General features: G+C 42.2%; 1 protein-coding gene across 1 annotated transcript; it reads left to right on the top strand.

Annotated features, from left to right (window-relative positions):
- The first annotated feature begins 6,663 nt into the window (after positions 1 to 6,663).
- METTL3 (methyltransferase 3, N6-adenosine-methyltransferase complex catalytic subunit) lies at positions 6,664 to 23,124 on the top strand. The gene is made up of 11 exons (XM_026683959.2): positions 6,664 to 6,857; positions 8,448 to 8,650; positions 9,177 to 9,557; positions 11,708 to 11,883; positions 14,065 to 14,281; positions 15,860 to 16,047; positions 18,269 to 18,307; positions 18,443 to 18,551; positions 19,544 to 19,609; positions 21,943 to 22,055; positions 22,864 to 23,124. The coding sequence occupies exons 1-11, from the start codon at positions 6,764 to 6,766 to the stop codon at positions 22,973 to 22,975; spliced, it is 1,698 nt and encodes a 565-aa protein (XP_026539744.1). The 5' UTR covers positions 6,664 to 6,763; the 3' UTR covers positions 22,976 to 23,124.
- Positions 23,125 to 27,546: the final 4,422 nt, after the last annotated feature.

The raw sequence follows: 27,546 nt of genomic DNA, 5'->3' as shown, positions 1-27,546 counted from the left end.
CGCTGCTGGCCATTAAACTAGAATGGAGGCCCTACGAGTGGTTCTCGACTTAACAATGTTTCATTTAGTGACTGTTTGAAGTAAAATGGTCACTATGGGGGAAAATGGCTTATTACCCGTCCTCATACTTTTGACCATTGCAGAATGTTTAATAGTCACATGATCAAAATTTGGATGCATGGCAACTGATACGTACAGGCAGTCCTCAATGTATGACCACGGTTGAGCCCAAAATTTATGTTGCTAAGTGAGACATTTGAGTTCTGACCCATTCTCAGACTTTCTTGCCACATTTGTTGAGTGAATCACTGCAGTTGGTAGTTAGTAACCCGGTTGTTAGGTGAATCTGGCTTCCTCATTGACTTCGCTTGTCAGGAGGACGCAAAAGGGGATCACGTGACCCCCCGGGACACTGCGACCATCATAAATATTGCCAACCAGTTGTCTGAATTTTGATCACAGGATGGTGCAACTGTCTAAAGTGTGAAAAATGGTCATAAGTCACTTTTTTCAGCACTGTCGTACCTTTGAACAGTCACTAAATGAACTGTTGTTAAGTCGAGGACTTAACAATTTACAACAGCTGTAAAGTCCCAAAGTCAAATGATTGCCATTTGCAACTTTCTGCCAAGGAAAGTCAATGGGGGGAGCCAGATTCACTTAATGACTGTGTGATTCACTTAACAACCATGCATCACTGCAATGAAAGTCATTAAGTTGGATGTGACTCGCTTAACAATGGCTTGACTTAGCAATAAAAATTCTGGTCCAAATTGTAGGCGTAAGTTGAGGGCTAGTGGTAGAGAATAAAAGCCCTTTTTTCCCTTTTTTTTTTTTTTTGGTTGTTGTTGCTTTTCCCAACCTGGTGTTTTCTGCCTGCCCTTCAACTAGATTAGATATGCAAACTTAAGGCCTTGCTGTTGGGTGTGTTTTGATGATTCATAAGTGTGATGACGCACTGATTTTATGAACACTAGCCTTGAACATACTGCTCTGAAGAAACAGTCTATCTAACTTCCAAATTTGCTGATGAAACTAAGCCGGCAGGAATAGCTAACACCCTAGGAAGATAGGCTCAAGATCCAGATGGATCTTGACAGACTAGAACACTGGGCCCTCTCTAACAAAATGAAATTCAACATAAAGTAAAATTCTACACTTAGGCAAGAAAAACCAAAAGTACACATATAGACTGGGTGAAACCAGGCTTAATAACAGTAACTGTGAGAGGGATCTCGGAGTCTTTGGACAACCAGCTAAATGTGAGTCAGCAGTGTGCAGCAGCAGCCAAAAAAGTCAATGCAATCCTAAACTGCATTAACAGAGGGATACAATCGAGATCAAGGGAGGTACTAATACCACTCTATAAATCCCTTTTTTAAAAATCAAGTTTTATTTGGGTTTTCACACACACAAAATACAAGTAAAACATATTTTTGAAAATAGCATGGTCCCGGGTTGAACTTCTTTATACAGACACAAACTCAATTTCATGCTCATTTTTGTGTTCTATTCCATATCTTATACTATTCTACATTTTCTATATAGTTTTTCCACTCTTTTAATTTTCTCAATTTTATTTTGATTATCTCATCTCAATTCAAATCATTATATTTATACTTTTGTCTGTTCTGTTTCAATTTCATATTATCTTTTCTCATTAAACAAATTTTCTCCTGTGGTTACTAATTGGAGTATGACACTTTTATATCTTTTAATTATATCCATTCAACTCTTATTTAAACTTCAATATATTTAAACTTAAGGTTATGACCTTCAATATAATACATAATACATAACTTCCAATCGAATTCTGCTTGGTACATTCTTATAATACACACTATATTCTTTTAAAAAAAAGGATTATAAATATATGTAATTATAAACCCTCATTCCATTCCAATTCAGTTCTATCATTAATATTAATTAAAGTCTTAACATCTTTAACATTTCTTTTCAATTAAATATCATACTTCCTTAAAGACACATATAATCTCCATAATTAATTTTTCCCTTATTTCTCTTCACATATGTTTTGTAAATCATTAAATATTCATTTTGTTACATTTATTTATTGACAAGCATTCCACTAAGTTACGATAACTATTTTATCAAACATTTTAATCATACATTGTTTCATATTTTCTGAAATTATTTCTATTTCTAATATAACAATACTATCTTATGTACCTTTGCAGAATCCCCTTTTCCATTAGATTTTCACCCATTATCTCTAAATAGGCCCTGTTTCTCTATATTTTGTTTCTGTCCTTTATAACTTCTTTTCCTTTCTTTCTTCCCTCTCATCTTCTCCCTCCTCTTTTTACCCCCTTCTTCTCTCTACTTCTAATTCTTTCCTGCATTTCCCTCTTCTGTTGCTTTCTGATTTTATACTTATTTTTCACTCTATTCTTTTTTTGGGTTGTTTTTCCCAATCTTAAACTTTCCATTCTCTCCCTTTCCTTTTTTCCCCCCACCTAAGATTACTTGTTCATTAAAGATGGCTTCTTCTTTGTCCCAATCTTTTTATTCTGCAGGCATTTCTTGTTGTTTCTCATAGTTCCAAATCTCCATTTCTAAGAACTGAAATACGAAGCCAAAAGAACCTCTCCTTTCTTGTGCATCTTCTTTGTACTTTTTAAGTTCCATTTTCAGTTCTTCTAAAAGTGGAGCCATTTTAAACAGTTTTAAACCACCCGATTGATTTTAGTCATTCAAATGCAATAACCAAGAATCCAGAGATCACCAAGTAATCCAAATAGTCCCAAGCTGTTTCTTCTTATTTCTTTTTTCACTTTCTCTTCCTGGGGTTTTACTATTTTGTTGCGATGTTTCAGTTAAGATGTATCTTTTGGAAGTCTTGTTGAGATTTTGCTGTAAATTCTTTTTAAATCCAGGCAGTCTCCTCCCTTCCAGATCCTGCTCTTTTATTCTTTTTCTCTCCTTTCCTGTTTTCAAAAGCTTTTAATTATCCAGAAATCTTTATTATCCCTTTGACTTTTTCTTTTCAGCATTAAATGCCTATTAATGTCAAAGTGGATTTTTTTCCAATTTCTTGCTTAAGTCTCTTAGCTGTCAGTATAGGAAGAGGAGAAAAAAAACCTCAATTTCTTTCCCTTTTCTCTCTCCTTCGCAGCTTAAAAATCTTCTTAGGGAACAATATTATTGGTTTTTTTTTTAATACTTTCAATTCCAGGGTACCTTATTTGTTGCTTTTGCTGTTTGACCCAGTCAACCAAAACTTTCTCTTCTTATCTTCCTCCTGCACATTCTTTTCCGGTCGAGTTCTTCTTTGTGGTGGCCATTTCTGACCACCGCTACAACCACCTTAGGGGAAGGGAGTAATGGCCAGCTGGGGAGGAGAGATGCTGCTCTCCTCAACCCTGCAGGCAGTCTCCCCCTTCTTCACCACCTCTACGGGTGGCTTAGCCCCGAAACCAGCCGGCTCGAGGCGCTCCAACGGCGAGCACGGATCGAGACTGCGCAGAGATGCAGTTTCGGTCTGTCGCCGAAGAAGCTCAAACCGGAAGTCTCTCCACTCTATAAATCCTTAGTAGGACCACAACCAAACTACTACATCCAGTTTTGGTCACCACACTATAAAAAACGATGTTGAGACTGTAGAAAGAGTGCAGAGAAGAGCAACCAAGATTATTTATTAGGGGATTGGTCACTGGAGGCTAAAATATAGGAAGAAAGGTTACAGAAATGGGCATGGCTAGTGAAGAGAAAGACCAGGGGAGACATGATAGCAGTCTTCCAATGTTTGAGGGGCTGCCACAGAGAGGAGGGGGGTCAAGCTATTTTCCAAGCAACCAAAGGCCAGACAAGGAATAATGGAAGGAAACTAAGCAAGGAGATATTCAACCTGGAAATAAGGAGAAATTTTATGACAGTGAGAACAATCAACCAATGGAACAGTTTGCCCTCGGAAGTTGTGGGAGCACTATCACTTGAGACTTTCAAGAAGAGATTGGACTGCCATTTGTCAGAAATGGTGTAGGGTCTCCTGCTTTGGCAGGAGTTTGGACTAGATGACCTACGAGGTCCCTTCCAATTCTTTTAATCTGTAATCACTAAAAGAGGAGGAAGAGAAGGGCAGACAGCCATTTTATATGACTTCTGCCTTTTTACTGGATTTTCGGGAAGCAAGTTTGTGGATATGTGTTGCTGTGTAGTCCTTGACTTACAACAGTTCATTTAGTGACCGTTCCAAGTTATGGCACTGAACAAAGGGACTTATTTCACACTTATGATCTTTGCAGTGTCCTGGGGTCACGCAATCCCACTTTTGCGACCTTCTGACAAGCGAAATCAATGGGAAAGCCAGATTCGCTTCACGGCCATGTTGTTAAATTAATAACTTTGCAGTGATTTACTTAAGAAATGTAGTGAGAAAAGTCGTAAAACGGGACAAAACTCACTGAAAAAAATTTCTCATGTGGCAACATAAATTCTGTGTTCATTTGTGCTTGTTAAATCAGGGACTTAATTATCAGTTATTACAGTTAATTATCAGTTATTATGTGTTCGAATCAATTAGGTTCATCCGCTGTGGAATGAAAGCCTCTTCAGTGAAGCTAATGGAGCTTACATGTAATCCTCAACTTACAACCATTCATTTAGTGACCATTCAAAGTTACAATGGCATTGAAAAATGCGAGTTATGACTGGTTTTCAGTTACAACCATTACAGCATCCCCAAGGTCATATGATTAAAATTCAGGCGCTTGGCAACAGATGTATTTCTGATAGACCAAGGTTATGTACTGGTAGTTCTTAACTTAGGACCACAATTGAGCCCCAAATTTCTGCTGCTAAGCGAAACATTTGTCTAAGTGAGTTTGCCCCATTCGACTTTTCTTGCCACAGTTGTTAAGTGAATCACTGCAGCTGGTAAATTAGTAACACGGTTGTTAAGTGAAACTGTTCCATTGGCTTTGCCTGGCAGAAGGTTGCAAAAGGTGATCCCATGACCCCAGGACACTGCAACTGTCATAAATGTCAAGCATCTGAATTTTGATCATGTGACCATGAGGATGCTGCAATGGTTGTTAAGTTTGAAAAATGGTCATACGTCAATTTTTTTCAGTGATGTAACTGGATGGTCACTAAATGAACTGTTGTAAGTCAAGGACTACCTATATTCACCATTTGTAACCTTTCCAGCTAGTATTGAACAAGCAAACTCAATGGGGGAAGCCAGATTCACTTCATGATACACATAATTGCTGCATGATCCACTCTAAAACTGTGGCAGGAAAAGTCATCAAATGGGGCAAACTCATTTAAACAAATGTTTCACTTAGCAACAGAAATTTTGGGCTCAACTGTGGTTGTAAGTTGAGGACTACTTGTACACCAAACTGACTATCTGAAGTATACCTGTATGGTGACTAGAAATCCTTGATTATAAAGGACAATCCTTTATTTCAGAAAGCTAACCTTTACTTATTTTTCAAAAAATCAAGTCCTATACTTGGATCATTTAACTTTCACCATACAAATGGTACCAGTCAAATTGCAGAAACTTCTTATAACTTCATACATTTAGATAATTTATTAGAATATCCCTGTTTGGAAAGGTTTTCTTGGTTTTGCTTTTGAATTTCCCCTTTTTAAATCAAAGCTGTAGACATAAATATTTTTTAATCCTTATGAACCTCTTTCAGATTTTCCTTTTCGGGTTTATCCTTTATTTTTTTAATGAAAATATGATCAGCATAAATATATCCTTGAGATTTCCAGCAGTAATTTTCCTGTTGCTGCGCATGCAAACTATTAACTCATTCATTCATTCATTCATCATGAATCCACACCTTTTTTTTCAAGGTAACACAGAGTACACAGTTCTCCCCTCTTGTTTTTCTCCTTTGCACAACAATCCTAAAAGGTAGACCAGGCAAAAAGAGAGAGAGAGAGAGAGAATATGTTCCTAAGTGCCTGAATAAATCCTGCTCGAATTGGGACTGCATTGCCTTGTTTAAGAAAGCAGAATACTGTCTTTATTTTATTTGTTTGTTTGTCATACATGTACAAGATAACAAATATAAGTATGAACATAAACAAGAACAAAGCGAGTAAATACAGATAAATGGGGACAGTAAAACAGGGACGGTAGGCAAGCTGGTGGTGCCCTTATGCATGCCTTTCTTTCTTTCTTTCTTTCTTATTTATTTATTTATTTATTTTTTATTATTTATTTATTATTTATTTATTTTATTTATTTATTTGATTTGCCAATTGTTTACAAGATAATAAGTATAAGTGTATACATAGTTGTGAATACATGAAATGGATACATATAAGAAAAATAAAAGAAGAATAAGAGAAACAATAGGACAGGGACGGTAGGCACGTGCGCTTATGCACGCCTTTGCTTCGTGATGTTGGGGGAAAGAAAAGGAAAAAAATTAGAGGTCTGGATCATTGGGATCCTGAGTCTCTCCGGATCACCTCCCCAGATCTCAGCATTAATTCGGACGAGAATCTGCCCACCAAGTAGATCGTGGGAGAAAAGAATTCTTCCTGGGCTTAGGCACCCGTGAAAAAAATGGCCGCCGACGCTTCAACCTACCCTAACCAAACATGGCTGCTTCCAACACTTCCTGCCAGTCCTCGAAAACGTCCAAGCAGGCGCACGAAGCGGAAGCGTGCCCGCCTTATTTCCATTCCCCCTCCTGTTTGCACTTCCGGTTCCTTGCCCCATTCCCCACTCCCAACCTCTTTGGTTGCTATAGATGCTGCCGGACACGCCAGGACAATGTCGGACACTTGGAGCTCGATCCAGGCGCACAAGAAGCAGCTGGACTCCCTGCGGGAGCGGCTGCAGCGGAGGCGCAAGCAGGAGCCTCTGGGTGAGGCAGATGGATGAACCGCGGAGGGGTGGGGGACCGGCTTCGGGAAGGATGTGGGAAACTCACGGATATCCCGCAGGGCTGTGGGGGATGACCTGGGATGCCTGACGTCCAAATCGGACCTTCTGGTCTCGTGTCCAGTTCCAAGAGTCCAGGCGCTTAAAAGCAAAGCCTGCAGATGTTAACCTCCCTGCCAGGCCCTCTCTGAGCAATGGCAAAATCATATATATAGCATAGCATATCTCATCATATACTGGTATCATATATCATACATATCATACATCTATTATATTACATTACAGTATATTGTATTATATAACAGTATATTGTACTGTATTATGTTATTGCATTATATAACATTACATTATATATTATATTTATCTTATATTAGCATATATTATATTACAGTGTTACATTACATTACAGTATATTATATTGTATTATATCACATATATGGGTATTGTACCATATTAGGTTATGTTATTTTATTATATTTATTATAACAGGGGTCTTCAAACTTGACAGCTTTAAGACTTGTTGACCAATTCCCACAATTCCTCCTCCAGTCATGTTAGCTCAGGAATTCTGGGAGTTGAAGTCCACAAGTCTTAAACTTGCCAAGTTTGAAGACCCTTATCTATAACATGACATTGTATATTATATTTATCATATTTTTCTTATATTAGTATATTATATTACTTTATATTATGTTATGTTACATTATTTTATACTGTATTATATTATACTGTATTATACTATACTGTACTAATTATATTTTTACATTATTATGGCTTGTTATTATTATGGATTTGGCATTTTTGTCTGTCTGTTGAATGCTTTCCAAAGAACTGAGATAGGCAGACATGGATGTTTGATGGTGTTACAGATACCGTCGCAGGATATAAGCTGTTCTGAGTAAAGTTGCCTTTATTATGATTATTATCATTATCATTACATTTTGAATGGAAAGATTTGGAATGCTGCCCTTGGAAAAGATCTTAACCATGTCTCCTGGAGAGAGAGGGAGGAAATGGGAATGAGGAAAAAGACAGTCACATCCTGTTCTAGTATAGTTTTTTACAATCAAAGGAACTTGTACAGCATGGGACAAACCCTCATCTGGGTCGTTAGATAGACCAGTTGCATCCTGACATAACTGGAACCTCCACTTATAGCAGCCATATATCTCCATAAGTGGCAGAGAGCTATCCAAGTTGCTGTTGCAGTTGTTAGGAGCAGGATGGTTGTTTAGATAGACCATGAGTCTTATGAATGGCTGCTTGCTGGACTTTTGACAGCCCCCAAGGGAAGATACAGAATAACAGAGTTGGGGGGGGGGATTTTGGAGGAGTCTAAACCCTCTGCTCAAGCAGGAGAATCTATACTATTCTGGACAAATGGTTGTCTAAACTCTTTCTTAAAAACCTCCAGTGTTGGAGCATTCACAGCTTCTGGAGGCAATCTGTTCTACTGATTATTTGTTCTAACTGTCAGGAGAAGAAAGTAGAATTGATTGCAATGCACATTATTATTATTTTCTTCCCCAAATCAGACATGATCATTGTGGGACCTTTCCCCGATTTCTTCCAGATCTCAGGAATCCAGACCTGGTGCTCAGCCCTCCCTTCCGCAGTGACAGCCCCGTGCCTTCCTCCGTCACGCCTAGCACCGCTGCAGAACCAGGAGATTTAGTGACTGACCCTGAATTAGAAAAGAAAATCCTCCATCATCTTTCGGATCTGGGACTGGCGCTGCCCACGGACGCTTTAACTATCTGCCAAACCATTTTCACGGTGAGCAACGTGATCCTAATTAAGGCTGGGCTTGTCATTTCATACCTTAGTCCAGTGTTTTTCAACCTCGGGCACATTAAGATAAGTGGACTTCAACTCACAGCATTCCACAGCCAACAAAATCCACTAATCTTAAAGTGCCTGAGGTTGAGAATAAAAGAATAACAGAGTTGAAAGGGATCTTGTAAGTCATCTAGTCCATCCCCATGCCCAAGCAGGAGTTTCTGACAGATGGCAGTCCTATCTCTTCTTGAAAATTTCCAGTGATGAAGCTCCCACAACTTCTGTTCCATTGGTTGATTGCTGTCTGTTAGGAAATTTCTCCTTATTTCTAGGTTGAATCTCTCCTTGTTCAGTTTCCATCCATTATTCCTTGTCTTGTTTTTGGGTGCCTTGGAAAATAGATTGACCCCTTCCTCTCTGTGGCAGCCTTCCAAATATTGGAAGACTGCTATCATGTCTCCCCTGGTTCTTCTCTTCACTAGACTAGCTACAAACATACTCCTTTATTGTCCTTCTCTTGCAGGCTGAAGAAGCCTCAGCCAACCAACGGAGCGTGGAGAGCCTCTTGCAGAAATTTGCTGCCCAGGAACTCATTGAAGTGAAGCGTGGACTCTTGCAGGATGATGGGCAGCCCATGTTGGTCACGTATGCTGACCACTCCAAGCTCTCGGCCATGATGGGGGCTGTGGCTGAGAAGAAGGGGTTGGCAGAAGGCACAAAGAGGCGAGCAGAACAGGAGGCTGGGATTTCTGTCTCTGCTCCTGGGGTTTCTCCCATGACGTTGGCCAGTTCTGAGCCTCTGAAAGAGCCGCCCAAGAAGTCACGCAAGCAGGCCTCTGACCTTGATCTGGAGATTGAAAGCCTGCTGAGCCAGCAGTCCACCAAGGAGCAACAAAGCAAGAAGGTAGGATTTGTTTTCAGGGTCAAATTATCAACATGGAAGCTTGGACTTTTAGTTTGGATGTCATCGTTCCGGCTGATGAACCCAATCAATGGAAGCATGGCTGAGATGATCCAATCTCTTAATGCCAAACTTTATTGAGTACAGATGAGGGCAAAACCGGATCTAACAAATTCCCATGCCAACCCACATAATTAAAGTATAGATTCTCCCTCCCCCTATTAGATCAGGTCACATTGTCCAATGGAGTCTCATGATATTGTTATGAGAAAAAGTCTTTGGCTCTGGCAAACACCTGTTTGGTTCTCCTGTCCTTGGTTGGTTCACCTGTTTGGTTCACCTGTCCTTGGTTCTCACAGCTGTCTTCTTGATGTCTGGAACCTACATTCCATCTCCCCCTTCCCTCCCCCCTGGTCCATTGGCAAGAAGAGAAGTGATAATGGTTGCAACAGTGAAAGCACATTTTGAAGCTTGACATTGGACATGTGTTCCTCAACTTGGACCATTTTCAGCAGTGTGGACTTCAAATCCCAGCATTCCCCAGCCAGAATTAGAATGAATGCCCATCTTCTCTCTTTTGTTACCCACAGCAACTAGGCAGTTGCACTTTTCTTAGGATAATGACACTTGACTCAGTTATTTAAGTGGTCTTGGGTGCTCTCTGAGCTTGCTTGTTTTCTTGCAGATGTTTCATTACCCAAACTAGGTTACATCATCAGGGCTAGTAAGGATTGCAATTTACAGGGCTTGTAAGGATTGCAGTTTATAGTCTGGTGGCTTGCCCTGTCGGTGTTGTTGTTGATGGGTCTTAGCGATTCTTTGGTTGGGCTGTTTACTGTTGGTTTCTTTGGCAGTTTCTTGATTGTTTAATTGAATGTTGGCTTGATGTTAACCTTGGACTTAATTTATTCTGATCTGGGTGCTGATTGCTGGTGGAGAGGTGCTGGAGTCCTTTTTCATTCTCTTTTGGGCTAGGTGATAGTCCCTTTTGCATAGTCTATAGATGTTGTTGATGTCTATGTATCTCTTGATGGCTGATTTGTCAAGAGTTTCTAGAAATTCCCTGGTGTCCTTGGAAATTCCCTGGCGTCATAATTTCAATTGGGAAAACGTGACCATTCTAGATCAACCCAAGTCTGAAAACACCAGGGAATTTCTAGAAACCTGGCACTTTGACAAATCAGCCATCAATAGACACATAGACATTAGCAACATTTATAGACTACACGAAAGAGACTATTGCCCAGCCCCCAAAAAAGAACAACAAGACCTGCCTTCAGAGGTTGTGGGAGCTTCATCACTGGAAACTTTCAAGAGGAGACTGGACTGCCATCTTGTCAGGGATGGTGTAAGTCTTTTGCTTGAGCAGGGGGTTAGACTGGATGACCTCCATGGTCCCTTCCAACTCTGTTATTATTTTGTTAAACATTCTCCTTTATCAGTCATTTAATTCAGCGGGTCCAAGATTTTATTCCAGGAGCTTATTTTCCTTCACCCCTGAGTTCTGCCTCTTCCCCCTGAAGCAGAAAGTTCGTAGTTACAACAGCACTGAAAAAAGTGACTCATGACCGGTTTTCATACTTACGACCATTGCGTCATGACCGGTTTTCATACTTACGACCCATGATTACGTGATTTACATTCAGGCGCTTGACACCTGACTCACATTTATGACGGTTGCAGCATCTCATGGGTCACGTGATCCCCTTTTGCGACCTTCTTACAAGCAAAGCCAATGGGGTAACCAGATTCACTTAACAATCCTGTGACTAATTTAAGAACTGCAGGGATTCAGTTAACAACTGTGGCAAGAAAAGTCGTAAAATGGGACAAAACTCACTTAACAAATGTCTCTTTCTTAACAATACCAATGTTGGGCTCAAAGGTTGTTGTAATTTGAGGACTATCTGTATACAAGATAGGTAGAACATGAGAAACAGAGGCAGTAGCCACTTAACCACATGAAATATGGGTTCCACTGTGGTCATAGGTTGAGGACTGACTGGTTAAGGATTGTATGTATGAAACCTCTGAAATTGGAATCTTGGGGCTCCGATTTTAGTTTTCCCTTCTTTTATTTTCAAAAGCCTGATAAGCCTCTTGGTTTAGTCTGTTTCTCCCCCAATATGGGCTTTCCCTCCTGGTCTTTCCAGGTGAGTCAAGAAATTCTGGAGCTACTGAACACGACAACAGCCAAGGAGCAGTCCATCGTGGAAAAGTTTCGTTCACGAGGCCGGGCTCAGGTGCAGGAGTTTTGCGATTATGGAACCAAGGAGGAATGCATGAAAGCCAGCGATGCTGAGCGCCCCTGTCGTAAGCTGCACTTCCGGTGAGTTTGGGGTGTGTGTGAATGGGTTGGAGTTCTGAGAGGCAGCTCGAGGTTTATAATTTCTACTTAAATTGTCTATGGAGATTCTCAGTCATCCAGGTCATGGTTGACCCAAAGGTGCGTTTTCAAGAGGCAACTGGACTTTTTTTGTTTTTGTCTTTGAAGACGGCTTCTCATCAAAGAAGCTTCTTCAGCTCTGACTGGATGGTGGGGAATGGAAGAACAGCTAGTCATTTACATCCTTTTAGAAAGTCGCTGAGGCCACTTGGAATCCCAAAAGTGCTTTTTCTAAGAGGCAGCTGGACTTTCTGATTTTTCTTTGAAGACGTTTCATTTCTCATCCAAGAAGTTTCTTCAGCTCTGACTGGATGGTGGGGAATGGAAGGATTTATTCTCCTTGCAGACAGCTGGTCATTTGCATCCTTTTAGCAAGTCATTAAGATCACCTGGAGGTTGATCTATGTTACCAGGCTCATCCCTGCTTAAATTCTGCTTGAATTGTGGAAGTGGAAACCTGAGAGAGATTCTGCAGCAAGAGAAGAGGTAGTCTGCACTGAGCTTGGTAGAGCAATCAGACTAAAGGCCTGCCAATGCGCCATGAACCTTTCTTTGCAGAGATCCCTTGGGTGGCAGTGAGGGGTTCTTTCTTTGTACCTGCAGGAAAAATTTTTCCCTAGGGTTCTTTGGCTTCTAATGTTCCTCCTTGGCCTCATTACAGAGAGTCCCTGACTTACAGCAGTTCATTTAATGACCGTTCAAAGTTTAGGGACCGTTTTTCACACTTAACGACCATTGCAGCATCCCCACGGTCATGTGATCAGAATTCAGACGCTTTGGCAACTGGTTCATATTTATGATGGTTGCAGTCTCCCAGGGGTCACGTTATCCCCCTTTGCGACCTTCTGATGGGCAAAGTCAATGTGGAATCCAGACCCACTTAGCAATCGCATTACTCACTTGAGAAATGCAGTGATTCACTTAACAACTAATTGCAAAAAAAGTCATAAAGTGGGGCCAACTCATTTAACCAATGTTTCATTTATAGCAACATAAATTTTGGGCTCAATTCTGGTCGTAACTCGAGGTCTACCTGTATTCCACCCAAATTGCCTCTGTGGACAAATGATGTGGTATTATATCCAATCATTTGATTAAACATTCCATCTCTCTCCCCCTCTCTCCTCTCTTCCCTCTCCCTCTCCCCCTCTCTCTCTCTCTCTCTTATTAGTGTTTCCTGGGATTTAAAATTATGAGTTTGGTGGTCCCTGAGGTCCAAAAGGTTGGTGACTCCAGAGGGTTAACAGCATTGCTCAGAGGATCATTGGTTGCCCTCTCCCCTCTTTGGAAGAGCTTTATAGCTCCCACTGCCTTAAGGAAGTTCAAAACATTCCCAAAGATCCATCTCATCCTGAGCACCCTTTTTTTGAACTATTACCATCTGGCAGACGGTACAGAATAATAAAAACAAGGACAAATAGGCTGAAAAACAGCTTCTATCCCAGGGCAGTAGCTATGTTGAATTCTGCTGTATAAGGTAAAGGTTCCCCTCATACATATGTACTAGTCATTTCTGGCTCTAGGGGGGCAGTGCTCATCTGCGTTACAAAACCGAAGAGCCAGCGCTGTCCGAAAACGTCTCCATTCTTCATGTGGCCAGCATGACTAAATGCTGAAGGTGCACGGAACGCTGTTACCTTTCCACCAAAGTGGTCCCTATTTCTCTACTTGCATTTTTACATGCTTTCAAACTGTTAGGCTGGCAGAAGCTGGGACAAGTAACAGGAGCTCACTCCGTTGTGCAGGGCTAGGGATTTGAACCGCCAACCAGCTGACCTTTCTGATTGACAAGCTCAGCATCTTAGTCACTGAGCCACCGCGTCCACTACTGTATAGTGTAATATTAATGCAATATCAGGGATTTTCAGTTCAATTGCATAGAATGCAAAGGATGTGTGTTTTTGTTTTACTTTTTATAGTTTTCTTATGTATGATATACACTGAAGATGGCATTTAATGTCATTGTATGAGGTGCAATGACAATAAAGTACTACTACTACTACTACACTACTACTACTATTACTACTGCTACAAGAAGCTGAGGTTGCTGGTCAAAATGGGCGGGAATCTGGATGGGTTCGAAAAGCAGAAGGGCTTGAGGTGACTGTCTTTCTCCTCTCCTAGCCGTATCATCAACAAGCACACGGACGAGTCCTTAGGCGACTGCTCCTTCCTCAACACCTGTTTCCACATGGACACCTGCAAGTATGTGCATTACGAGATCGACGCCTGCACAGACCTGGATGGCCCTTGTGGGCGGGAACTTATTTCAGGCCAAGAGCTGGCCATGCCCCAAGCTGTGGGGAGAGATTCCAGCGTGGACCGGCTCTTCCCACCACAGGTATGTAGGGCTGGGCCAAATAAAGAGAAGATCCACAGAGATGATATGGAGAACTGGAGGCTGAAACATATAAAGAACGGTTGCCGGAATTGGGTATGTCTAGTTTAAGAGTCTTCAAACTTGGCAAGTTCAAGAATTGTGGACTTCAACTCCCAGAATTCTTGAGTTGGAGAAGCAATTCTGGGAGTTGAAGTCTACAAGACTTAAAGCTGTCAAGTTTGAAGACCCCTGGTCTAGTTTAATGAAAGGAAGGACTAGGAGTGACATGATAGCCGTCTTCCAATATCTCAGGGGCTGCCACAAAGAAGTTAGATCCCTGATTGTTAATAACATCGCTGTACATGCTGCTCTTTTATGCAGGCCAGTTGACCAAGTGGTCAATCCCACCAAGTAAGTGACCAACTGCATCCTTTGAGGTCCTACTGTTCTGCATCTGATTTTGGTTATTTAAAAGAAAAAGGTCTTAAGAAGCTTCCGCTGCTCGGCAGATAAGCTAATACAGTTAGTCCTGCAGTTACGACCTGCTACTGACCAAACACCTTAAGTTATGACAGACCCCGAAAAAAGGACTTAACGACGTGGATTCAAAGTTCAGACATCTTGGGGGGGGCGGTCATATGACCACATTTTTGGTACTCAGCAACTGGCCCACATTTGTCCAGTTTAATGAAAAGAAGGCCTGGGGTGACATGATAGCAGTGTACTAGTATTTGAGGGGCTGCCACAAAGAAGAGGTGTGGGGGTCAGAAGGCAGGACAAGAAGCAATGGGTGGAAACTAATTAAGGAGAGAAGCAACCTAGAACTAAGAAGAACTTTCCTGTCAGAACAATTAATCAGTGGAACAACTTGCCTCCAGAAGTTCACCCTGCTTCATTACTGGGGTTTTTAAGAAGAGACCGGATAACCATTTGTCTGAAATAGTATAGGGTTTCCTGCCTGAATAGGGGTCGGACTAGAAAGCCTCAAAGGTCCATTCCAACTCTGTTATTGTTATTTATGGTGCTTTGTAGCATCTATGAGTCACATGACTTTGATTGATTTGTTTGTAATGTTTATTCCAAAAACTGGCCTTTATCTACTTCTGGTTGCGAAGCAAGAAAAGCACCTCACATCAAACAATAGTTTTGCACAATGACTGCTGCTGCAAAAAAAAGGGTTGCAGCCGTCAGAACTTAAGACAAAAATTGCAGGCTCGATTATGGTCATAAATTAAGGTCTGCCTGTAATGGGATTAGCCAACCCGATGTTTGAATTGTGTGGGTAATAAATATCTATGGCAATTCTGAGCCATCCAGGTCATGGTTATCCCAAAAGTGCAAACTGGACTTTGTTTTTCCTGGAAGAAGTTTTGCTTCTCATCCAAGAAGCTTCTTCAGTTCTTCAATAATGCTGATGAACTGAAGAAGCTTCTTCGATGAAAAGCAAAAACGTCTTCCAGGAAAAAGCAAAGTCCAGTTGCCTTTTGAAAAAACACCTTTGGGACATGCCTGAATAATAGTTCCAAAATCGCCAAAGGACATGAGAACCTGCTTGTGCTGCTTAACACATCCCTGGTTGTCTCCTTTGTGTGTCGGCAGTGGATTTGTTGCGACATCCGCTACCTGGACGTGAGCATCTTGGGCAAGTTTGCTGTGGTGATGGCTGACCCACCCTGGGACATTCACATGGAACTTCCCTACGGGACACTCACAGATGACGAGATGAGGCGTCTCAACATCCCTGTCCTGCAAGATGATGGGTTCCTTTTTCTGTGGGTCACAGGCCGGTAGGTGATACAACAGGGAATCTAAGCCTGCTGATGAAAGAGGCAACAGGAAGAAGCCAAGACCAGTCTTGATTAACATTAGCATTAACTTGGCAAGTGGTAGTTCCTGGTTGGTTGAACTAGGAAATTCAGGGTGGAAAACTATGGGAGGCCAAAAGATGGGAAGAACGGTTGCAGAAATACCTGCCAGTTGTCAAGTGTTCAGTAGCTTGATCGTATATCATAGGAATGCTATGATGTGAAAAGTAATGTGAAATCATTTTTTTTTTCAAAAAACGCTCTGAAAACCTGTTAGAGCTCATAATTCACTTTTTTCAGTGCCATTTGTCTAGACTCTAGTTTAAAGAAGAGAAGGACTAGGGGAGTCTAGTTTAATGAAGCTAGGATGTCTAATTTAAAGAAGAGAAGGACTATGGGTGTCCAGTTTAATTAATTACCATGTTTTCCCAAAAATAAGACCTATCCCAAAAATAAACCCTACCTTGGTTTTTACACATGCACCCAACATAAGCCATATCCCCCTGTTAGATTTTGCAGCAGAAATTCAAATCCACAAAGCACACACAAATGATTGATTCAGCAGGATTCATTAACTTCTTTATATACATAATATATGAGTAAAATGTACAATACCAATAGTAGATTTTTCCATCATAACACAAGCAAAACACAAACAGCAGCTTCAGAGTTCAGAGCAGAGACTAGAGACATACCCAGGCTGCTTCCAGTTTCACTTTCCAATTCAGCTCCCATTTGTTGTTGTGCTTATTCATTGGCTGACTTTGTTACTAAGCTCTATTACAGTTCATGGATATACTCTGATTACCTCCCCCCCACCCAAATAAGCCCTAGTTAAGACCCTGACTACTCCAGGGTGCATGGGGTTGGGTGAACGCATGGGTAAAAATCAAGTTAGGGTGGGGATTGGTTGGTGGAGGTGCCCTACTGGTACTTACCTTCGGACCGTTGTAGCAAGACCTCGCACACCCCAAAACCTGCCTTATCTTGCCAGCCCACTTCTGTGGCTGCTTGCATGTGTTGCCCCCAGCCTCTGTTTCTCTGTCAGAAGCCTTCAGGAAACACCTTTGCAGTCGAGAAACGGGCCCCGAATTGACACGCTCGGCACCCCCAGCCTCGTTTTTTCATATTAATGATTAATTCCGGATTAATGAGCTCTTTTATCGGCTGCAGAGGCCTTTCCTGGGGGCCTCTGATGTCGAAACATAGGCCGGGGGGCCACGTGCATCAATCCAGAACCTGTTTCTCGGCTGCGAAATGGAGGCTGGTGGCAATGTGCGCAAGCAGTGGCAAGCGGTGGCAGAAGAAGTGGGCCAGCAGCGGGCTCCTGCCAGGCGGGCTTGTCTGTGCCATTGCTGTGAGGTGAGTCAGTGGAAGACATCCCCCCAAAATAAGACCTGGTGCTTTTTTTGGTGGCAAATATATATATGAATGACTGGGAGTTATTTTGGGGGGAAACACAGTAGTATGTCTAGTTGCAAGAAGAGAAGGACTAGGGGAATCTAGTTTAATGAACTAGCAGGTCTAATGTAAAGAAGAGAAGGACTAGGGGTGACATGGTAGCAGTCTTCCAATATCACAGGGGCTACCACAGAAAAGAGGGGACCAACCTATTCTCCAAAGCACCTGAGGGCAGGACAAAAAGCAATGGATGGAAACTGAAGAGCGAAGCAACCTAAAACTAAGGAGAAATTTCCTGACAGTTAGAACAATTAATCAGTGGAACATTTTGACCTTAGAAGTTGTGGGTGCCCCATTAATGGAGTTTTTAAAGAAGAATATGGACAACCATTTGTCTGAAATGCTATAGGTTTTCCTGCTCGAGCAGGGGGTTGGACTAGAAGACCTCCAAAGTCCCTTCCAACTCTTGTTAACATTCTGTTCTGTTAAACTGCCCAGGGGATCCCATCAGAGATCTGTAAATTGGATTCCAGGGCTTTTAAAAAAATTACCCTAGAAGAAAACAGTGGCAAAACACTGCCAAGTGAATTGCACAGAATGAAGTCAAGGATCCTAAGTGTGAAAAACGAGTCACTTATTTCCAGGCCATTTATAACTTCAGTCACCACGAAACAAATGGCTTTAAGTTAAGGAGTTCCTGTCTTTGGTGTGATGGAGAGAGCTTTCTTTCCCACTGAAGGGTCAGTGTGCCTTTTGAAGGATGAACTGTTGACTAACTAACCTGTTTCCATTTTGTCCACAGAGCCATGGAATTAGGGCGCGAGTGTCTCAATCTGTGGGGGTGAGTTAGGGGATTGTTGTTGCTGTTTTCCCCTTGGGTTGAAAAGGGACCTTGTCCACAACCTTAACCTTCTGCAAGTCCTCTTCTGCCTCTTTGATCGGGCTCTATTTTCTCTCTCCCTCTCCGGCCAATCAGGTACGAGCGGGTGGATGAGATCATCTGGGTGAAAACCAACCAGCTACAGCGTATTATCCGAACAGGACGGACAGGCCATTGGCTCAATCACGGCAAGGAGCACTGCTTGGTAAATAGAGGAACAATTGGGAGCCCACCACCACCACCTGCCTCCTGGGAAACATAGCCCATTAAGTCTCATGCACCAGGTCCTGTCCATTAAGTAGTATCACCTTGATGGGACCTAGTAGGGAAATGTCTCTGTCAGCACCTGCCCTATGGAACACCATCTCCCTACAGGTAGTCCTGGACTTAAACAATCACAATTGAGCCCCAAATTTCCACAGTGGCTAAGTGAGTTTTGACCCATTTTACGAACTTTCCCGCTGCAGTTGTTAAGCGACTCACTGCACTTGTTAGTAACACGTTTGTGAAGCGAATCTGGCTTCCCCGTTGACTTGATTTGTAAGAAGGTGGCAAAATGGGATCACGTGACCCCTGGGGACACAGCAGCAGTCATAAATATGAGTCTGTTGCCGAGCCACCAAATTTTGATCACGTAACAAAGTGCAGCAAAGGCCCTAAATGTGGAAAATGGTCCTAAGTCACTTTTTTTCCAGTGCCGTTGTAACTTCGAATGGTCACTAAAGGAAGCGCTATAAATTGAGGGTTACCCATATGTGGATGGGTGGCCACCTGGAAATCCTACAGCAGCAGTCTAAATTGCGCTGTTGGTTGAGATAACATTCAGGAGAAAGAAGCAGGATGATCCTTCTGGATTGTTCCTAAAGAGGATTACACAGATGCATCTGTGAAGCGGGCAGCTTCCCTTAAAAGGTGGCATTTCTCAACCTTAGCAACTTTAGCAAGATGGGTGGAGTTCAACTCCCAGAATTCCCCAGCTGCCCATGCTCAAGTTACCGAGGTCGAAAAAACAAACACCTGCTCACTTCATAGTTGTGTTGGTGCTCCTCCAATAAGCCCGCTGTTAAAGTTAGTCGTGCTCAGTTTTATGACTTATTTTTTTGGCCATGATAGGTCAGCAAATCGCTGCGGTTGTTAAGTGAACCAGGCAGTTCCTCCTGGATTGCGTCTGACTACCTTCGTTTGTTTTTAATGCAGGTTGGCGTGAAAGGAAACCCCCAAGGTTTCAACAGAGGTCTGGACTGTGATGTCATTGTGGCAGAGGTGAGGTGACAAACCCGTGCTCTTTGGATGAGGTCCACCAATCTGAATTGAGCTGGAAGGGACCTGGGAGGTCTTCTAGTCCAACCCCCTGCTCAGGCAAGAGACCCTATGGACTGGAGTATAATCCATTTCAGACAAGTGGCTGTCCAGTCTTTTCTTTAAAACTGCCAGTGATGGAGACCCACAACTTCTGAAGACTAGCTTAATTGTCTTCCTTATCAGGAAGTTTCTCCTTAATTTTAGGTTGCTTCTCTCTTTGTTCAGTTTCCATCCATTGTTTCTTGTCTTGCCTTTTGGTTCTTTGGAAAATAGGTTGAAACACACACACACCCCACTTTGTGGCAGCCCATCAAATACTGGAATACTACTATCACATCACCCCTAAGTCCTTTTTTTTCTCCAGACTAGCCAAACCCAAGTCCTGCAACCATTCTTCATAAGTTTTTATCTTCGGGCCGTTCATCATAATTGCTCTTTGCACTTTTTCCAATGTCTCAACATCTTTTTTGTAATGTTGGTGACCCAAACTGGATGAAGTATTCCAGATGTGGGTGTTACTAAGACTTTGTAAAGCAGTACTAATACTTCACATGATTTTGATTCTGTCTCTGTTTATACAGGCAAAGATTGTATCGGCTCTTTTGGCTGCTGCCATACACTGCTTTCTTTCCGTACTCTTTTTCCCACTAATTCCCACAACACTGTTAAACTGTTTAATAAGACTGTATTACTATTATTCTTCTTATCCTTCCTATTGCCTATCTCCTTTTTTCTACTTATGGCTATAACTTTGTGGCTTTTATCTTTATGATTTACATCAGGGGTCCCCAACCGCCGGTCCGCGGACCGGTACCGGCATGGAACAACCCTTACCGGTCGCTGAAGTTGCTGGGCGCCGCCATCTTTTGGTAAAAAGCGCTTCTGGTGAGCTTTTCCGGGTGAAAGCTCACCGGAAGCGCTGTTTCGTCATAAAAAGATGGCGGCGCCCAGTTGACGCCGGTACTGGTCGCTGCGCCCAGCTGATGTCGGAACCGGGCCAAGGCGTCGAAAAGGTTGGGGATCCCTGATTTACATTGTTTTATTTAGTTTCCTAATATGATTTATGTTGATTGCTTATTTAGTACCCTATGACTACCACTGTTGTATTTTATGATTCACAATGGCCCATTTCTTCTGCAGCTGGCAAGGCTTAAAGGGCCTAAAGGCCACTGTAGCTGATAACAGAACCCCAGATTGATTCAGAGCTGCAGAGGCCTTCAGGAAAGCCTTGCCAGCCGCAGAAGAAAAAGTTCCTGAAGGCCTCTGACAGCAATTAGTCAGATGATGACATCTCCCGAAAATAAGGCCTGGTGCCTTTTTTGGTGACAAAAAATAAATAAAAGGCAGGTTCTTATTTTCGGGGAAACATGGTATTCTATTCTTATTCTTATTCTATTCTATTCTATTCTATTCTATTCTATTCTATTCTATTCTGCTCTACTCCTTTCCTATTCTATTCCTTTCCTATGCTATCCTATCCTATCCTATCCTATTCCATTCCATTCCTTTCCTTTCCTATCCTATCCTATCCCATTCCATTCCTTTCCTTTCCTTTCCTTTATTTTCTATTCTGTTCTGTTCTATTCTATTCTATTCTATTCCTTTTCTATTCCTTTTCTATTCTATTCTATTCTATTCTATTCTATTCTATTCTATTCCATTCCTTTCCTATTCTATTCTATTCTATTCCATTCCTTTCCATTCCATTCCTTTCCTATTCTATTCTATTCTATTCCATTCCTTTCCATTCCTTTCCTATTCTATTCTATTCTATTCTATTCTATTCTATTCTATTCTATTCTATTCCATTCCATTCCTTTCCTATTCTATTCTATTCTATTCCTATTCTGTTCTATTCCTTTCTTTTTCTGTTCTGTTCTGTTCTATTCTATTCTGTTCTGTTCTGTTGTCCTGTCCTGTCCTGTCTTGTCCTATTCTATTCTATTCTATTCTATTCTATTCTATTCTATTCTATTCTATTCTATTCTATTCTATTCTATTCTATTCTATTCTATTCTATTCCTTTCCTGTTCTATTCTATTCTATTCCATTCCATTCCATTCCTTTCCTTTCCTTTCCTTTCCTTTCCTTTCCCTTCCCATCCCCTCCCTTCCCTTCCCTTCCCTTCCCTTCCCTTCCTTCCCTATTCCATTCCTATCCTTTCCTTTCCTTTCCTTTCCTTTCCTTTCCTTTCCTGTTCTATTCTATCCTATCCTATCCTATCCTATCCTATTCATGCCTTGTGAACTGCTGCCTTAGGAAGCCTTTGAAACTTACTCTCTGTTGCTCTGCAGGTTCGCTCCACCAGTCACAAGCCGGATGAGATTTACGGAATGATCGAGCGGCTTTCTCCAGGCACCCGCAAGATCGAGCTTTTTGGACGACCTCACAACGTACAACCCAACTGGTGAATGGTTTCTCCCCTCATGTTGTTGAACCAAACCTAACTTGACATCTGACAGAGTAGTAAGCAAGCTATAGTGTCCAGGCAGAAAGTCAGAAAGTCCTGGTTGTTTTGTGTGGGTTTTTTTTTATTTCTGAAAAACTAGAACAGCATTCGTCCAACTGGATTTCAGATTTTGGTTTTTCCCTCTCACAATGAACTAAACCTAATTTGAAATCTTGCAGAATAAGAATAGGAAGCAAGCCAGAGGCTCCACGCCAAAACCATTTTTTAAATTTCTGAAAAGCTACAATGGCATTCGCCCAACTGGCTTCCAGAATTTGGTTTCTCCCCTCACGTTGAACCAAATCTAATTTGAAATCTTGCAGGATAGGAAGCAAACCATAGTTTCCAGGCCAAAATTCCAAAAGGGTTGTTGTTTTTTAATCTCTGAAAAACTACAGTAGGATTCACCCTCCTGGGTTTCAGAATTTGGTTTCTCCCTTCAAAATGAACCAAACCTAATTTGAAATCTTGCAGAATAGGAAGCAAGCCATAGTTTCCAGGCCAAAATTTAGAAATACTTTTTAAAAAAAAAATAATCAGAAAAATTAGAACAGCATTCGCCCAATTGACTTCCAGAATTTAAATTAAGGTTGTTGAGAGCGTGCCAATCACCTCTTCCTGGTTTGTTGGCTATAGGCTCAAAAACCCATTTACAGCTAAGGTATATTTATTTTAAGGCTATGAGACTAATGACAATGCTATGAAACCACAATTTCTAGTTCCTCATTGTTGGGTTCTTCTTTTGCACTCCTCCTTTGTCCTCCAGGATCACCCTTGGTAACCAGCTGGATGGGATCCATTTGCTGGACCCCGATGTGGTCGCTCAGTTCAAGCAACAGTACCCAGATGGAATTATCTCCAAGCCTAAGAACATGTAAGACCGCATGAAAGAGAGGCTGCCGTAATGGACCAAGAGAAGTGGACAACTGCTGTGGGCTCCCGTCGTTGGCTCGGGAGTGAAAATGGAGGCCATGCAAAGAAGGATGTGTATATTCTAATCTTGTAATAAAGTGGGTGTTTTTCTAGAGCTAAAGGGGATTAGCAGAACTGCCGGACAAAATACTTTCCTGCAACCGTTTGAGTGAGCCCACTTTGCTGCCAGAAAATCAAATGCAACCTACATGTTGCACCGTCTGAGCCAAGGTGGTGGTTAGAGTCCAGTACTGCAGGCTGCTTCTGCTGACTGCCGGCTGCCTGCAATTTGGAAGATTGAATCCCACCAGGCTCAAGGTTGACTCAGCCTTCCATCCTTCTGAGGTGGGTAAAATGAGGACCCAGATTGTTGGGGGCAATAGGCTGACTCTGTAAACCGGGGGTGTCAAACTCGATTTCATGGAGGGCCGCATCAGGGTTGTGTTTGACCTCGGCGGTGGGCATGGCCAGGGTGGCGTGGCCAGCTCTACATCTGTTTTTGCCCGCAGTGGCGTCCTGCAGCCCTTTGCCAGCAAAAACAATGCTTGGTGGACACACACGACCCTCCCGAGCTCCATTTTTGCTGGCAGAGGCACTGCGGGCTGGTCCTTCATTGTTTCCAGGGTGGCCCCGTGGGCCAGATCTAAGCACCCCGGATGTGGCCCGTGAGCCTTGAGTTTGACACCCCTACTGTAAACCGTATAAAGAGGGCTGTAAAGCAATATATAACTCTAAGTGCTATTGCTAAGTGCTGTATAGCATGTTACTATTTCTATGGCAGAATTCTCCAATCTGATTCCTCTCCCAGATGCACTGGGGCTCCAAGGAATACGGCTAGTCCTCGACTTGACTGTTCATTTAGTTGCCGAAGTTACGATGATGAAAAAAAAAAGACTTAATGACCATTTGTCACACTCCCAACGGTGCAGCATCCCCCCTGTGGTCATGTAAGCAAAATTCAGACATTTGACAAATGATTCGTACTTACGATGTCTTTTGCGACTTTCTGACAAGCAAAATTGATGGGGAAGCCAGATTCACTTAACAACCAGGTTACTAACTTAACAGCTGCAGGTATTCGCTTAGCAACCGTGGCGAGAAAGTTCGTAAAATGCGGCAAACTCACTTAACAAATGTTTCACTTAGCAACAGGGCTCAATTGTGGTCATAAGTCGAGGACTACCTGTATCCAGCTGACAGTAGGGAGTCTAATCTAATCAGAGAGGTAGTCCTCAACTTACACTTTAAGTGACCGTTTGAAGTCACAATGGTACAGAAAAAAGGGACTCATGACCATTTTTCATGCTTAACAACCGTTGCAGCATCCCCATGGGGTCATGTGATTTACCTTCAGATGCTTGACCACTGGTTCATATTTACGATGGTTGCAGTGTTCAGGGATCACGTGACTTATCTTTTGCAATCTTCTGACCGGCAAAGTCAAGCGGGAAGTCAGATTCAAACTTAACCACTGCAGTGTATTCCCTTCACAAATGTGGCAACAGAAAAGTTGTAAAATGAGACAGAACTCGCTTGGCCAATTTCTCACTTTAGCAAGACACACACTTAATTGTGGCCATTAAATCAAGGATTACCTACATCGCTGGGCAACGTTGAGCAGTGGTGGTATTCAAATTTGTTTACTACCGGTTCTGTGGGCGTGGCAGGGGAACATTACTGCAAAATCCCCATTCCCTCCCACCCCATTAACCTGCTTTCCAGCTCCGTTGTCCTGTGCAGGGCAACAAAAGAAGACCCAGCCGATCAGCTGGGACTCGGGAGGCAGAAAATAGATGGGGGCAGGGCCAGTCTGAGTTGGTATTTTCTGGTTCTCCAAACTACTCAAAATGTCCCCTATCCATTCTCCAGAACCTCTCAGAACTGGCTGAATACTACCTCTGACGTTGAGGGTCAATGGAGACTGAACCCCTGTTGGTGTTTCTCAGCTTAGCTGGCAACAAAAGGAAAAGGTTTCACCCCTGAACTTGGATTGTGGGAACTTTTGGATGTGACTGTCCCCTCTTTAGCTCTGAGCTGAAGGGGAGGGAAAGGAGAATTTATCAGCAGGCATCACTGGTAGGATGAAGTCACCTTGCATTTGAAAGACCAAGATCACTCTTGATGATGGCAAAATCCACATTCCGGATAGAGAGGACCATTGGTTTGGAAGAGGGGGTCAAAGAGGCCATTTATGTTAACATTACATTAACTCAGCGGTGTGGGGGGGCGCGGGAATAAGACCCTATCTCCTGTCCTTGCAACAGTTCCAAGAAGCCCCAATGGTGTTTTTTCAGGAGGCGACTGGACTTTTCTTGTTGTTTTTTTCTTTGATGACATTTCGCTTCTCATCCAAAGAAGCTTCTTCAGCTCTGACTGGATGGTGGGGAAAGGAAGTATTTACACACCTTGCAGACAGCTGGTCGTTTGCATCCTTTTTAGAGAGTCGTTGAGGCCACTTGGAATTTTATCTATGTCCTCTGGGTCACCCGAGTAGTGCAAATGGTATCTGTAGTCTGCAATTTTTTTCTGGAAATCCGTTCATACTCCCTCACCATTCAAAGGGAGTGTATGGCTAAAAGGATGCAAATGACCAGCTGTGTGCAAGGAATATAAATCCTTCCATTTCCCCACCATCCAGTAAGAGCTGAAGAAGTTTCTTGGATGAGAAGCGAAGCGTCTTCAAAGAAAAAACAAGAAAACCTGGAAAAAAAAGTACCTTTGGAACAATCATGACCTGGATGATCGAGAATCTCCATAGATTTTCAATTCCAAAAAGATTCCATCCTCCATTTACACTCAGAGACAAGGTGATCCTGAGGGCACAGATGAACCCCCAAGTCACCTCAGTAGCTCTCAAGAGAGCAGACTGGGGCAACTTGCCACAGCCAACTCTGCAGGAGAACTCATAACGAGACAAATTGCTGTGTTGGGACAATTCAACAACTCAAATCATTTAAAATAATCAAAACAATTTAATTTTTGTCATTCATGTTCATTCTGTCCCTTCTTCGGTCTTTCTTTCATGACTCTGTTCCACTATTTCGTTGATATCAGTGCAACTCTTGTCCCGTGGTGAGTTGGCCACGGTGATGTGTAGACCCCAGAGAGAGTGCTAATGACCAGATGACTGCAAAGAAATATGATCCTTCCAAACCCGCCCCCCCCATCCTGTCAGAATTAATCCCTCCATGACCCCCACTATCCTGCTGGAATCGATGAAGCTTCTTGGATGAGAATCGAACCATCTTCTTCAAGAAAAAAAAGTCCAGCTGCCTTTTGAAAAAGCACTTTTGAGGCACCTTGTTTAGGGAAAGTTGTTTTCAATGGGCTGCCCCCAGAGCTCCTTACACTATAAAAAAGATGTTGAGACTAGAAAAAGTGCAGAGAAGAGCAACCAAGATGATTAGGGGACATACGAAGAACGGTAGCAGGAAGTGGGCATGGCTAGTTTAGTGAAGTGACCAGGGGAGACATGATAGCAGTCTTCCAATATTTGAGGGGCTGCCACAGAGACAAAGGGGTCAAGCTATTTTTTCAAAGCACCTGAAAGGCAGACAAGGAACAAATGATGGAAATTGATCAAGGAGAGATTCAACCTAGACATGAAAATTTTCCTGAAGTGAGATCAACCAATGGAACAGAAGTTATCTTCAGAAGTTGTGGGAAGTTCTGATGAAAAGGACTAAGGATGACATGATAGCAGTGTTCCAATATCTCAGGGGCTGCCACAAAGAAGAGGGAGTCAACCTATTCTCCAAAGCACCTGAAGGCAGGACAAGAAGCAATGGGTGAAAACTCACCAAGGAGAGAAGCAACCTAGAACTAAGAAGAAATTTTCTGACAGAGCAATTAATCAGTGGAACAGAAGTTGTGGAGTTTCATCACTGGAGGTTTTCAAGAAGAGACTGGACTGCCATCTGTCAGAAATGATGTAGGGTCTCCTGTTTGGGTAGTGGGTTGGACTAGATGATCTACAAGGTCCCTTCCAACTCTTGATATTCTGTAATTTCATACCAGCTTTGTTGATGTTATCCCCATGGAGGGGAGACATTAAATAATTATATTTGCGGCTGGAAACAGACATTAATATTCCAAGTTTACCTTCAAACAGCCACTAGGTGAAGAGACAGGCTCTACCTTGAATGTCTTAAACACATTTCAGTTTTTTCTTGAAAATGTTTCGCTTGTCATCCAAGAAGCTCCTTGGACAAGGGATTAAGCTGGGTTTGCATGTAGCCCCAAGCTAACATTATGGATTTTTTCAAGTTCACAATTACTATAAATTACTACGGTCTTCCAGCTGTTTATAGTTAGTCCTTGACTTAACAACAGTTCTCTTGGTGACCATTCAAAGTGACAATGGCACTAAAAAAATGTGACTTGCGACCATTTTTCATAGTTACAACTTTTGCAGCGTCCATGCAATCAAAATTCAGAGGCTTGGCAATCGGTTCGTACTTAACGACCATGGTGTTAAATTTATATTTACCAACAAAGAAATAAAGGGAGACTAGTATAGATCTATTTCAAGCTATTT

The sequence above is a fragment of the Notechis scutatus genome, chromosome Z (genome assembly GCF_049901735.1).
Source record: "Notechis scutatus isolate UNSWTSFEM ecotype Mainland chromosome Z, rNotScu1.2, whole genome shotgun sequence".
Taxonomy (NCBI): Eukaryota; Metazoa; Chordata; class Lepidosauria; order Squamata; family Elapidae; genus Notechis; species Notechis scutatus.
Note: the sequence above shows the minus strand (reverse complement) of the source record. Positions and strands in the feature narration are given on the sequence as shown.

Bases quoted from the DNA above. Each gene is read 5' to 3' on its own strand.
- METTL3 (XM_026683959.2), top strand. From the start codon at position 6,764: ATGTCGGACACTTGGAGCTCGATCCAGGCGCACAAGAAGCAGCTGGAC. The intron at 14,282-15,859 runs GTATGTAGGGCT...GTGTGTCGGCAG, and splicing joins ACCGGCTCTTCCCACCACAG to TGGATTTGTTGCGACATCCG. The intron at 16,048-18,268 runs GTAGGTGATACA...TTTTGTCCACAG, and splicing joins TTTCTGTGGGTCACAGGCCG to AGCCATGGAATTAGGGCGCG.